Genomic DNA, 15,186 nt, shown 5'->3' with positions numbered 1-15,186 from the left:
GGGTGAGGGTTGAATCCCACCAAAACCGGAATAGCCAAGTAGAGAAAATTTCACTTCTAAAATGGCGAACAACATAGAACTCCAATAGGGATTTGCAGTACAAAGAAAATAATCAAATCGCATTTCCAAACAACTCAACCTCACGAACATAAATACCTCGTCGAGGGAGAAACATAGTGCCGACAGAAGACACAACAACCACCATGGAAACAAATAAAATAAAAATAGGTTTGAGATATGCTAAATCAATCGACCCATAAACAAAGGATATAAATAATTTATTAATTTTATGATGGCACTTCTACCCGTTTCATTGTAAATGTTGTTCTTATATTCATTCTTGGCTCCTAGATTCTTCCAGAACTATAGGAGAATTTGTCAATGTTAACTTTAACGACTCTGATTTGAGATGAGAGCTAGCTAGCCTTCGCATCTGCTGTCCTAGGTGTCGCGTTTTTATGTTTGGGGGTCTTCACTATCGCGGCTGGGGTCTAATTGGATTGTGTCGTTTGAATACTAGTCCTGTGATCTTCTCTTCTTCTCCTACCCTTGTCTTTTTTGCTTTGTTCTTTTTACACTTACGAAAAGGTGTTTTCTCTCTGCAACTGCTCTTCTTTAATGATCTGCAGGCGTTGTTCTTTCTACGATTGCCTTCCTTCACCCGCGTGTTGCCTGCTGCCCTCCCTGGTGTTACTCCCACGAGGTGGTTGCAGTGCTTACAGGCTCATCTTGTAAGTCGTGTGGTAGTTGACCTTCAAACTGGAAGTAGGATTTTAGTCTGGCTCATGTCATTTATTGCTTGAACTTGCCTCTGTGGCGTTTTGCGCTGATCCTAATTGGTGGTTGGATTATCGTCTTCATCCTATGTGTGTGCTTAACTCTCGGCTTGCGGTGTATTGTGCTATGATTTTTGCCCTTCCAATGGGAACCCTAGAAATAGATAACCCAGCTCCAGTGCTTTCTACAATTGCAATCTCTGCACTATCGTTAATCTATCACAGGCTGTATGATAGAATGCTCAAAGTAGAAACAAAGAACTAGTGTTTGGAAGTTACTATCCACGAACTCTTAGAGACCATAGTGGCAATTACAGGTTGATTCCAACCCTTCGGCCCTCTCTTGTCTCTCTACCACTCTCATTTCTGAAACTGTTGACATCAAAACCCACTTCGACATAGTTATTGAATAGCTGGGTGATCTTGATACCTTCAGAAAACAATAGAGCGATCTGGTGGTTAAGCATACTTCCCTCTTATTTGATACGAAGGAGAAGGCTAAATCATGGGCCTCTATCTGCACCAACCTCAAGTCTGCCCCCTTGCGAGGTGTGGAAAAGATAATCTAGAGACAAATTACTGAAGAGCATTGGAGATGTGCCCACGAGCTTAATCTTAGAGTTCAGGGCCTCCCTACTCTTGCTATTGACCCTTTGATAGCTGGACAGTCCTTTACTTCTGACCAACTTGGCATTTCAAACATCACTTTAGATAGGTATTGGGAAGGACCGAATGGTACCCTTTTCTTGTGATTTCTCTCATCTACCAACAGGTTGCGGGCTCTTAGATTGAAGAGGAAGTTATTTCTTCTTCCTTCAAAGCTTTTTTTGGATGAGGATCTCAATAGGGCACAAATGGCAGAGTTATGACATTCGAGAGGTTTGGTTTTAGAGGCAAGATATGCTAGTAAATGGGCGGTAATCTGAAACCTCGAAGCTATTATTTGCAATTCGCCTCCTAGTGGTTGGGAGCAGAGATCGACTCTTGCAGCGAAATGACGGTCCCACCAATAGTTACATGATAGAGAACCTTCCTCTGGTTCTCTCATGTTAATTGTTGGAATGGTAATGACACCCTTTGGTCATTACTTGGTCTATTCTCTGATACGGTTGGGTCTACAAATATACTTGTTGTCACTAAGACTCATGAGAGTTTGGTCTGCCCCTTTGGGATTTACTAGTTATCAGTGGCTTTTTGTTTGTAGAGAGGAGGTTTGGGCGTCTGACAATGTTCGGGGTTCCAGTGGTGTGGCTTGCATGATTAGAGATGACATTTTCGATGTTACTACGGTGGTTCATTTAGACATCTCGGCTAGGTTTATGTGGATCCAGATCAGCCATATTGCTAGCCACCATAGGGACATCTTAATAGTTTGTTATTTTTTGTCGGCCACCTCATCGTAAGTTCTAGGGTTTGGGAGACATCATCATTTTGGGGGACTTTAATGCATGTACCAGAGATCTTCAATCCCCTCTCCACAATTGCACCTTAGACTTGCTTTGTACTAGAGAGATTGATCTGACCAGTATGGGCTTCTAGCGCTTCTCTCTGGACTGCCTTGGGCCTCTTTCATGCTACGGTCGACATCTCCTCTAGTTTTGTGAGTCCTCCAATTTGCTGATCTTGAATGGCCTCCCCACTTCCCAGACTCTGAGTTCTTCACTTGTTGGCCCCACAGTGGGGGGTGAGTGTGGTTGACTATGTTCTTGCGCCTACCTCGGTTATCCCCTCAATTAGCCGCTTTTGCATCACTCGCCCCCCTCTGGCCGACCACTCCATCCTTAGTCTCATTGTCCACTCCACCGCGTTGTCGCCACCCTCGTGCTTCCTCCCCCGCTTTCACCTTCATGCCCCCGTACCACTTTTCACTTTTCTGAGTGTGACTACTACCTCTTCACCTTCCACCTTAGGCAACTTCTTTCCCATGACTACTCAGATTCCTCCTAGGCCTCGTCCTTATTTGACCATTTGGCCACTGGTATTTGGGAGGCCGCCCTCCCCTCCATCCATCACCACACCTCTCTCCCCCCCTTTTCCCATGCTAGTCGTAAATCCTGTCCCATGAACCTTTGGTTTGATGCATGCCTCTTTTGCTGCTAGTTCCCCTTCGTCCACTCAGATGCGTTCCTTGTACCACCACTTTCTTTGTCACAAGATGCAGTTGTTCATTGATATGCAGTGCAGACCTATGTGCGATATGCTTGCCCATGACCTGAAAGCCTTCTGGCGTACCATGTTCCCTTGCCCTCCACCCTAAATTGGCACTCTCTTTTGTCCCATGCCTCCACTTTGAATGATATCCTTGGCCCCCCCTCCCCTTGCCATCTTTTTACTCCATCCATCGCCAGCGAGGCCATCAGACTTATGAGATGTAGTAGAGCCACGAATGAGGAAGATTTTTAGGTGGAGCTTTTCAAGCTCAGTGTCCCAATTCTGTGCTCCTTTCTCCCAATGCTTTTTAACAGAGTGGTGTGTACTGGGTTCCCTGCTTCTTGGTTGAGACATGTGATTTATCCGATCTACAAGTCTGGGTTGGTTTTAGACCCCAACAACTACAATTTCATCATGATTGGACACACCTTTTCCAAGCTTTACGCTACTTTCTTGAACACTATCCTCTCCAGACAGCTTGATAGGAGGCAGATTCACGCCACAGAGTAGGCGGGGTTCTGTTATGACTTTTAGACTATGGACCACATTTTGATTTTATGGACTATCATTGAGGAGGCATGACATTGTTCTACAAAAGTCTATTGTTGTTTCGTAGACTTTCGTAAGGCTTTTGACTCTGTTCCTCGGGGGGCCCTTTTCCAGAGTCTCAGGGACATTGGTATTTCAGATATTCTCTTAACGATTATGAGACTTTATTGCCACCATGGTAGGCAGATTTAGGACTCCGGAGGGGTTTTCAGAGCAAATTCAAAGTACCATCAGTGTGAAGCAGGGCTGCCCCCTCCCCCACCCTGTTCAGTATCTATATTGATGAGTTGGAGACCTTTCTTCGTGAGGCTTTGCTCCCGGATGATGGCTGTTTCTTACACCATGTTATGATCTCTATTTTGCTATTTGCAGATGATGTGTCTTTGTTGGCGTCCTCTCCGGAGGGGCTCAGAGGCTTATTGACAAACTAGCTTCTTTTTGTGATCAGCATTAGCTTGTGGTGAACTTGAGTAAAACTCGAGTTATGGTTTTCAACGGACTTAAGACCTCACATCTTCGCTTTAGCTTCCAGGGTTATCTGATTGAGATTGTCTTCTCATATACTTATCTTGGGGTCAAGTTCTCCGGCCCCTGCTTCAGCATGAGATCCGCTCATCTACCTCGAGTAGCCAAGGGTATGGGCTCCCTCGCCCTTATTGAGAGACAATGTTTCTGACATCACTTTCAAGACATCGAGTCCAAGTTATCTCTCCTAGACTCCTTGATCAGACCGATAGTTTTATAGGCTCAGTGAGTTGGGGACCTTCTCTTCTAGATTCTGATTGTGTCTCGATTGAGCAGGCTCAAACCCTTCTCCTTCGTCAGATTATCCGCTGTCACCGCTACACTCCACATAGTATTATTCTGGCCAAATTTAAGGCTCATCCATTTCGGCTTAGTGCTATCTTTGATATGATTTGGTTCATCTGCCGCCTCATAGGCTTTTCTGATGGTCGTCACAGATACTCCTACCTTGCTTATTGCTCCTCAGTGGATATTGCCTTTTTCGCAAGAGGATGCAGCGCTCATAGTTGGTACACCTAGGCTACTACCTTATTGGGTTCAATTGGGATTTGACATTGATTGTCTTCCACTGTATTAGTTCTCCCTAGATGCTCCTATCCATCCCCTCGCATCACAATAGGAGTTGAATAGTCATGTCAGACTTGACATATACAGACAGTACATCACCATGACTTGGACTAACCCTTCTGGGGGTTTGCGCCTGCGGATGGCCTTTTATTCAGAGCACTTCCTGGATATACAAGATGGGATTATTGTGCATCCTTGGTACTTGAGTTGACACTGGAGTCACACCCTATGCATCTCCTTGGGGTTGTTCAGAGTCAGTTTCCATCATCTTATGTACCAAACGGATCACCACCTCTACCCCTTGAGGATCGGAATTTCCAACTTTGTACTTTATCCGAGGCTGAGACTAAGACCCATTTCATTTTCAGGTGCCTTATCTACTATGAGGTTAGAGGCAGGTTCTATTGCCTTTTCAGAGACTGCAGATCCCTTTCAGCCTTCTTCAGCTATTCTGACCAGCGGTGTTTAGCTCTTTATCTTTGAGAGACCTCCAAGCCACTGGACCATACTTTAGAACTCATGCTTCCTCAGAGTCAGCCCTCTGATCAGCTCATCACAGCTTTTTTTCCCTCCTTGTCTCCTTCATGAGGTACAAAGCGACAACTCACTACACCCATCTTCGGACATACCAGATCAGTTAGACCTCGACATAGTTTTCATGGTCGATAGCACCTTACTTCCAGTGCTTCCCTGAGACGGGCTTGGACCCCTTTTTGTATTGAGTCTTATCCTTCAGTGCTTGACTTCTTTTCACTGAGCAAGGATCCCTAGTCCTTCTCATCTTTTGTTCTCTTTTGTTGGTTTTCTGTTAAGCGCTTTCTCGGACACCGTTTGGTGTGCCAGTTGTTTCGTTCTTTCTTGTACTGTTGTATCCTGGAGTCCCTTAGACCCTAGTTGGTCTCTTGTTGGACATTAATATTTTTATCTTATCTTATCTTGGTAGTTCTATAGTTTTTACCTTAACTAACTGCTAGTTTCTGTTGTATATATTGAGCAATAAGCATGTGCTTCCACGTGCATAATTAACATTTGTTATTTCCAATCAAACATCCTGTACATGTGTATACGTTTATGTGGAGTTTTAAATAATAGTTAATGTTATGTAATTTGGTCCTATGTAGTGCTGGAGTTTAGTGAGTTTATTAGAAGTTAGTCAGTCAGTCATTTAATAAAATATTTCAGGTATGAAGAAGTCTACGAAGGCTGTAGACTAAATGAAAAGATGTGATTTGCGTTGTTTTATTATGAGCTGCAATAAAATTAAGTTTCCTCCAAAAAAAGAGGATTCTCTGTTCTGAAACTGAGTGCTGTTAATATTCATGTTTATTCAAGTTTTATGTGTCTTTTGAATGATTCATTGTCTGTAGGGGCCGCCATTTCAAATTTTACAGCTATGGCCCTTCTTAGCTATTAAAAGTCCTAGAAATCCAAGCAACATGATAATTGTAATTTTCTGCATGCAAAATTTCATCTTTGACTTTGAGTCAACATTATTTTATATCATACATAGTTGAGGCAATTTATCATCCCTATCAACTGGCAGACGTGTTATTCTACCATCTCTATTTTTTGTTTGCTTGTTTTAATTCATAATCAGTTGTTTCTAATATAGCTATAAGGATGCAAGCCTCACATGAAGAAATCTTTTCGAACATCAGTGAATTAGTGCCTTCCAATTAAATTATTTTGTTTTTTTCTTTAGTGACAATTTAACAGAAAGTAGGAGGCAATTTCAATGACGATTTGATAAAATGAGCATTGACTTACTTATGCTCCAAAGTTTCACAGGTAGTAAATGCACTTAGAAGGCTCCCATAAGTAATACAATCCGATAGCATCCTTGTCCGCTGCATTGTCTGAAACAAATTCAAATCCTCTTCCCCAAAACAATTTTGCGCATATCCTATAAGCATTGCATTCTAAGAAACAATCTTCTCTTCTGATTACATCTAACATTTCACATGCATAATCAACATTTCCATGTTGAACATGTGTTGTAATTGTACTAATCCATGACACAGTAGCCTGCATGATTATTTTCTCAAACACTTGGCATGCCTCCTTGATGCTATGACATTTCCCATTTCCCATTTTGCCAATCTTCTCACTTCTCATGTCTTCTTTGCAGGACTATTTTCCAACTATTTTTGATTTTTTCAGTGCCAATGTAATTATTCATGACACTTCTATGAATCTACAAATAATGTATTGGAGGTTTTCAGCTGTATGTGCTTCGTTAACCAAAATTTTTCTCTAATAAATTGCTTAGTTGGCAGCTTTGCAATGACCCAAACACTTTATAGTTCTTCATGTTTGCAAACATTTCAAATTTGTTGTATTTTGGATACGTCTCCCTCTCCCCCTCTCTTCCTCTTCTTCCCACTCTATCTTCATCTCTGCTTTTATCTATTCTAAACTAATGGTAGGAACTTTGATGCTTTGCGTCTCTTGCTTTTAAAAGGGAATGATGCAATTAAGGTTTCAAGACCGGGGATATGACAAGTAAGAAGGATCCAAAAACTTCAACGCATTTATGAAAAAGTCTTTATGGAGCATAAAACTGCATAAAAATTCATAGATTAATTTTTTTAATATAGTTTTATTGTTCATGCCTGCTCATCCCAGAATTGGGCATACATACCATATAACTTTTAAATTTTAACTTGACATCTATAAACTCCAAAAGTATTTTCTTGGCCTTATTGACAAATTTATTAAAACTGCCAAAGCTCATTGCGCTGATGTATCAACTGCCTTAGGAGAGGAAATAAATGTGAGTGAATCCACCATTGTTTTTTCCAACATCGGCATGGCAGGCAAACTGGATGTCCGTCAAATTTTCCAAATCAAAGTTCATATACCTGTCTATTATCTTGGTTTTCCAATTCATTGGAATTATCTTGCCTTTCTACAAGTCTATGGAAAGTCAGTATAAGAAGAATAAAGAATGAACTTACACACTATGAACAAATGGTTTAACTTTCACAGGAAGAGTCCTATTGATGGTCTGCTTTCTCCAAATGTATGTCCGTCATTTAATAGCTGTAGACTCTCCTATTCTCTCTTGTTACAGTTTTGTGCAGTACACGTTTCCTCTTTCTACAGTTGTATGCAGTCTAAATGAAATGCATGCTTTCAGTTGTAAGAACAATTTTCAGGATGATGTCAGCATAAGGTTTCTTGGGAAATTGGTAATTCTCATTTGCTTCTAAGTTGTAGGTCATCTACTGTTTAGTGACATTTTTTGAGGGTTCTTTTCGAGGCATTTGGGTATATCATTGTAAATATATGTGTAAACAAGAATGTAAAGTTCATGTCCTGGGCAATTGTAATTATTTTCCTTCTCTGATACACTTCTCTGTTTTATCTCAGAATACACTCTAAAAGATCCCTGAACCATTTAATACTGGGAGTACAAAAGTTATTCCAATGAGGACATATAGAATGCATCTCGAGACTTTTATTCTACATCAGCATCATTTTCTATTCAAACTCACGTAGCTTTATATGTTGCTCAAAGAGCCTCATTTTTTGCCTTCTTATGATGCTTTTCATCAGTCCTATCCATCATTTAATGTTTTCTAAAGCTTCCGTACATATTTGGATAACTATCAGAACAGTCATGAAATGTCTGTTGATCTTGTTGAGGTTCAAAGCATTCCTTTCAGGCATTTACTTTACACAGAATATTCAATCCCAAAGCTTCTTTCACATTCCTTTTCTGCCTGTCATGAATGTTCAGTTATAACTGTCTTTGGGTAACCAAACTATGGGAATTTCAGCATGACCAATTTCTTCCATGGATTCATGAGGAAGCTTTTCTAATAGGCCAGAAGATCTTATTATGTTGCTATCCAGGGATTGTGCATTAGATCTCTCTCATGAATGTCGACTGTTGTATCTGAGCTTCTTCTTTGTTGATCATTCTGTATTTTAATTACAAACTTATCAATAAAAGAAAGTGCATCTAAATTTGTGTTCTTTCTACTTTACTTTAAATATCAGTAGGCAGGGAGTAGACATAAGTTACAAATGTGACTTCAGGACTGAGAGTCAACAATGACGAGATTTAAAAACCTTGTAATCAATACCAGAAAATTTATTTAAAAGCAAGCCACTGAATAATATCATCATGAGGAATACAGGTATTCTCCCCAGCAAGCATCATCCCGTTTAATGGAACTTTTGTTGCCAAATTTGGTCGTTCAAAAGTAAACTAAAACAACTCCAATCATTGTGTTCAAGCTTACGCAAAGTAGGCTACACTATTATTGATTGCAGGAGTGCACTTTGGAGTCCCTCAATGTTAATTATACCATCTCAAATTATATTGCCCACTTTATTGACACCATCTCCTAAGGTGCCCTTGTGGAAATCTGGCTCTAACAAAGTCATGCCTGCCGAGTTTAAGGAGAAAGACTAAAGTTCTGTTTGCAAATGTCTAGATCCCTTTTCGGCCAGGAGATCTCAATCACTTTCTTTCATAAAAAGCTAACAGGAACAGGAAATGGTAAATACCAAGGTTGCATGGGTACGTGGGTATGGGTACGGGAACGGGAACGGGAATGGGTACGCATATTTTTCAAAATAGGGGACGGGGATACGTGTGTATGCCTAATTTTTTCTATATAATTAATATTTTATATAAAATATAAAAATCAAAATATATGTCATGAGTCATGACATTGAGCATTCAAAACAAGAAATTTGAAAATATGAGCCATAAGTCAAATTATAATAGATATATGCTATTGCTGAATGTTTAATGTTTAAAGTATTTTTCATAATAGGGGATGGAGGTACTCGGGTATGTCAAACTTATTTAAAAATTATACTTTTATATTTACAAAAAAATCTGAAATTATGAGTCATGACTGTGGTTTGTCAAAACAAGAACAGTGATAAAGTTTGCAATGTAATGTATTGTTTTCAGTTTCAGATTTGCTATATGTTTGAAATAATAGTACATGATAAATGCTTAGATGCATAACAAAGAAGGCAGACTTTAAGCATGAACAAAAAGATCCTAAATCATATGACAATGACATATTGCAAATGATAAACTTATGACTTGAACAGTGATAGAGTTTATTGTTAATGAGTATCAAAGTTTCAAACTGATTTGGTATTGAATTAAGTTTGATAAACAAGCAGCTAATACAAAAAAAAGAAATCGAAAAAAATAAATCAGAATCTTAATTAAGGTCCTTAGCTATGATGCTCTCCACTGAGTACCCAGTACGTGGGATACATGTACCCGGTACTTGGGTACGTGGGTACGAGTACCAGGGTGCGGGTACGAGTACCCATGCAACCTTTACTAAATACATATTTTTTGTGGTAATACTGTTTCAGCAAACATGCTCAGTTATGTCATAATATCTATATAGATCTAATATAAAAGCATTAGATTTATCGACATACTGTAAATAATGATATGAAGAGTCTGGACAGTGGTCTACTTTAAGTACTGCCCATAAAAGATCAGATGTTTTCAACAGCCGATACTTGCTAGAAAAGTTCTGTATTTGATTTTTGTAAATGTCAGTGTCAGTGTAGCAAAACCACTTTGCAAAGTGTTTAAAGTGGACATATGCAAATAATAGTATGAGGAGCACTACCCGGGTCTTGGATGCCACTAGGACGCTTGTAATACTTTGTTTGGCGTTGGCTCAGAAATTATGGAGTCTAGAATGAAATGCCTAATGGAAGGAGGCTTGCAAATGCTTCTGGAATGTTTCATAGAAGCGAAGAATTGGAACCATAGAATATGGGAACACAGGAGAATCGAGATGTGGTTTCATGGACTGCGACCATGTCTGCATCTGGCAACTTAGGAACTCAAGTAGCTCCTTTATGGCTGGATGAACCTATAGTAGAGGAAATTGTACAGCCTGTGACCAGAAGTTCAGTGGAGAGTTCTCAGGTCTGCAGAAGTCAAGAGGTCTGTGGTATAGTCTTAATATTGATCAGATAAAAACTATCGTGAACATTAATTTGTGTGTCAGTTTACAGAAAAGTTTTGATAAGTTGGAGGAAAATAATAAACTTTATGAAGTTGTTTTTTAATGATAAATTCAGTCCTGTCAGAAGCGAATGTGGGTAGTCCTCAAATGTTTTGAGATTTAACGCAAAAGTTTTCATAAAATATTAGATGTCTACGCCTCAGATGGCAGCTGAGTTGTCCGTCCATTCTGTTGATCAAGAGGATCAAGACGGGTGGAGTTGTCACAAAGGCTGTTCCCAAAGAGAAGCTACTGTGTGGGAGAGCTTCTCTTGGTTTAATGAATGGTGACAATGAATCTGGCCTTTTCTGAGTTGCAGCGTGGTTTGGCCTTCAACTAGGATATTGTTGGGTTTGTGAAGTCCCACAGGTTTTGTCCTTACACATTTCATGTCTCTGCACTTATGCTGTTATCCAAATTGTTTCTATACATATTGTGGACTGTTAGTTGTAATCTGCGAGATGAACTTGTATTTTCTGCTGTTCAAAAATCCACATAATTTCTGTGCAATCCATCGTGTGGGTGCTCTGTTTGTGATGCTTATTTCCTCTTAGATCTGCTCAAAATTTCAACACCTTTTACTATTTAAAGTTGAGACACATATATGTCAGTATATTTTAGCCAAATCGGCCTAATCCATAATCATGTTCAGTGCTTGGAATTTTTATATTGGGTTTTGTAAGCTCCCGTTTAGTGTTGGAATTGAAGAATATCTATCGACATAATTTAAGAAAAAAGCAAGGTGGGCACGCCTCACAACAAAGACAAGTCCGAATTACCATAAGTCTTGACTAGTATATATACTGCAAACTGTGCCTTGATCACTATATATTTTCCAATATTCACAGTGATCACCATTTTCATAAATTTCACTTGAGACATTAATTGCCCAACAGCCATCCTGTCCGCTAATTGGTTATTGATGCTGTTGTATATGCAGGCAAGTGATTTGATTCTTGGTAGTTTTTTGGTGAGGTTAATAGCATTTAATAATTTATGGGTGCGTGTTTTTTTAAGTGTTTGCTGGTTTGCTACACAATTTCTTATTTTCTTACAAAGTAAATTTATTTGTTGAGAACAAATGTAGAATGTGCAATTTAAAGATATTTTATTGAAGAGTAACATAAATAACTTTGTTTTAATTTACATCACGAAAAATATCAGGTCAGGATTTGGCTTTACTGTGTTCTAATGCCCTGTGTGCAGGGATGCGCTCTTACCAATTCTATTGAAGTCTTTTTAAATGGAGACGATAAAAATTTATAGGAATCTTTTGAGGACAATGCGCATACATATCGGGAGTGATGGAAGCAAAACACATTTTCGAGATTACATCGTGGGAGAGTTCAGAAAGAATAAAGATCTTAAGGACGCTTCCATAGTTCAACAAAAATTAAAGCTTGCACAGAACTATGCGGTGCTCCTCAGTAGCGTCCACCATCATAAGGTGAATTGTTAATATATTTTTTAACATATTCGTATTGGTTTGATAGGAGAATCGAAACTGAAGCATATGATTTGGAATTTTCTCTCTTAAGTTTTCTTAGCAAGTATTCAACTTCGGTGATTCCTGCAGGATCTATTATTCTCTTACAACATTGCCGTAAATAGGGAAGAAGAATTAAAAGCGACACTGAAAAAATCCGCTGCAAGTGTTGGGCTTCAGATACCCAAACCTTATTGGGAATAGATTGGAGTGGCTTATGTAGTAAGCTTAAGGTTTCATTGAGCTATAGACACTGATTTGGATTTTTCCCCTTACAGTTTTTTTTGGCTTATTGCTAATAATGTTTGGGTACAATCGAACACTGTAAGGGCCCGTTTGGTTGCGGGAATATAAAAACGGGAATAGGAATATCTATTCTGGAATATTTATTCTCAAATAGAGAATGGGGTTATGTATTCCTGTTCTTGTTTGGTTCATCCAGAATCTGATGCGGAATACACGGACTCAAAAATTTATGTTTTATAGAATTAAAAAAATAGGAATAGGAATACGTATTCCTATTCCATCTATTTTGGTGGATTACCAAATCCTCATTTTTGGGCCAAAATTGGAATACATATTCCAATTTTTTCCCTATTCCTATTCCGATTTGGTGCATCCAAACAAAGAATTAAAATTTTCTGGAATATACATATGCATATTCCACTTGTATTCCCGTTACGGACCCTAAATGCTAAATGTATTTCTTGGAAGTTTATAGCGAACCTCCATAGGTTATGGAGATTTTAAAGGACTCTATTTTTGTGTTGCCAGAATAAATTGGAATCACAAAAAGTATTGGATGAATACTCTTTGGAATTACATAACTCCTAACCACCTAGCCGACTAGAGGAGGAAACCATGTGTGATTGGTACTGTGGTGTTTTTTATTGTGTAGTAGTTAAAATATTAAGTTTTGACTAGACTACATGTTTGTGTTCTCTATGTTGGGCTAATTTTAATGTCTTTATGCTTTTCGTTAAAGAATATAACTGAGATAATGGCATACGTAAACACAAAATAAAAGTGTGTGTGTGTGTACACTTTTAAGTTTGTGTAAACACAAACTAAAAGTGATACACTGTTAAAATATTAAGTTTTGACTAGACTACATGTTTGTGTTTTCTATGTTGGGCTAATTTTAATGTCTTTATGCTTTTTGTTAACGAATATAATTGAGATAATGGCATAAGTTATATGTAAACACAAAATAAAAGTGTATATATATATATATATTGTTAGTGATGGGAAGATTGTAATGATGTGAGTATGTTTGATAGTCATTTATTCAGCTAGTTATTATTAGAATAATAACTAGCATTTGTATCAAAAGAAGATGCAATGTTCAGTTGCGGGTATAAATGAGAGTAGTAACTTGATGCGAGTATGTTTATTGTTATTTATTCATCAAGTTAATTATTATTTAATAATAACTAGCATTTGTATAAAAAACAGATGCACTACCGCTGATAGCAATGTATGAGATACAAATGAATGTAGTAACTTTTAATCGTCATTACGATAATATTTATCACATAGACAACTTTAACTATTTTAAATATTAATAAGCGTTTAGAATAAAATATAAAACATAACTTTGTTATTATTGTTTTTGAAGTAATTGATAGCAGCCAAAAAAATGGGGGGTTGACCCCAGAGTACAAAAAGGTTGAGAATACAGTCGGAGGTTACCTCCCAGTTCTCTAACCTATACCAACTTTAAACATAAAAAATCATAAAATTTTAAGAGCCAAATTGTCATTAACCATAGTCCTTAAACTACTATGCATAAGAAATTGAATAATAAACTAGTAGCATTTAAAGACATTGTTGCTATTGGTCCACTTAATTCACATAGTCCAAAAAATCCCGTCGAGTGTAAAATTCAAAGGCATAATCATAAAAACAGAAATAAAACGCTTTAGAACCCAAGCTAGATGCCCTCTTCCTTCTTTTGGTTACCATTCTTCTTCTCCTCAGGAGCTTCCCTCGCTGCATCCTCCTCTTCCGCTTTCACTGGTTTGTCCAGGATGGTTTTTAGCCAATCCTCCACCAAGAACCCATGTATAGATCAGGTTGTCTCAGTAGTCTTTCCCAACTCCCGTTCCTCTTTGTTAGCCTGTAGGAAGTAGAGGGTTGTGGCCACGAAGTGCTAACCTTGGTGGAGAACTCTACCTTGGTGGAGAACTCTACTAGGGTTTCAAACCTGTGGTAGATAGTGTTATGGTTATCTACTAGGTCCCTCATAGCCTTCTCCATGCCTCTCCATCCACATTTTGGTGTGGCTATGTTTTCCTTTCCTCCCAGTAACCTTGGGGTTAACCTTCCTAGGAGAAGTGATGTCTTGTCCCTCATTACGAGCTAGGGTAGCTTCCAAGGAATCATAGACATGAGATGGACTGATAGAGTTGGGGGTTGGGTTTGATGTCCTGGTGGAGTCTTTTCTTTTTAGTAGGTATCTCCTTACTATCAGAGGAGTCAGAGTTGGATTTGTACTTTGGGGGGGTCTTAAATTTCTCCATCTAGAGACACTTGCCGGTTCTTCGAGTGCATTGCTTGCCCTTCTTGGTATCCGAGTCCAACTCAATAATGCTAACTTTAACCTCAGGGTTAATTTTGACCTTAGTGGCATGACCTTTCTTAGGCCTCTTAAGGGTAGAGTTAGGGCTGGGGTCCAGGGAGGTCCAAGGGGTGATAGTGGCTAGGGGGTTAATCAAGAGAGGGGGATTTTGAGCCAGGTGATGGATGAAAAGTTTATTCATTAAGCCCTGTGGATAAGGTAAAAGGGTTTCTCCCTCATTGTGTTTCCTTCTAGCCTTAAAGATGTTGTCCTCCAATGAATGTAGTAACATAAACAGAAAGGAGATAAGGTGTAGATTTTTGAAATGATTCAGGATAGCAAAATGACAATAATATAGTATCTAACAATGGTCCTCCAAGGTAATGTATTTGATAATCGTGTAGCAAATGGTATCCCATGGCTTAGGAAGGGTAGCCCGCGTAAACCCACCACACAATCTTGTTGGTTCCTCCTTGGATTTGAAGAATTTCTACAAACCCACATCCTCATTGACCTTAGCTTGCCTCTGCCATTTCTTGCCATCCAGCGAAAAATCCCCAGCCCTCA

The 15,186-nt window shown here is 38.9% G+C and overlaps 1 protein-coding gene across 6 annotated transcripts in view; it reads left to right on the top strand.

Moving 5' to 3' along the window:
* The window catches only part of LOC149539864 (uncharacterized), a 43,800-nt gene extending 30,813 nt beyond the window's left edge, over positions 1 to 12,987 (top strand). For 5 of the 6 annotated variants that reach the window (XM_089801058.1, XM_089801061.1, XM_089801062.1 and 2 more), the window contains 2 exons: positions 11,780 to 12,020; positions 12,150 to 12,987. In XM_089801058.1, coding sequence (XP_089657184.1) covers positions 11,817 to 12,020; positions 12,150 to 12,263 — 318 coding nt within the window. In that variant the 5' untranslated portion in view covers positions 11,780 to 11,816 and the 3' untranslated portion in view covers positions 12,264 to 12,987. Of the gene's footprint in view, positions 1 to 11,779; positions 12,021 to 12,149 lie in introns of those variants that run through there. The other variant, XM_089801064.1, reaches the window with a different exon arrangement.
* Positions 12,988 to 15,186: the final 2,199 nt, after the last annotated feature.

This window comes from Cupressus sempervirens, chromosome 9 (genome assembly GCF_028749045.1).
Source record: "Cupressus sempervirens isolate cs-2001-9-10 chromosome 9, ASM2874904v1, whole genome shotgun sequence".
NCBI lineage: Eukaryota > Viridiplantae > Streptophyta > Pinopsida > Cupressales > Cupressaceae > Cupressus > Cupressus sempervirens.
Note: the sequence above shows the minus strand (reverse complement) of the source record. Positions and strands in the feature narration are given on the sequence as shown.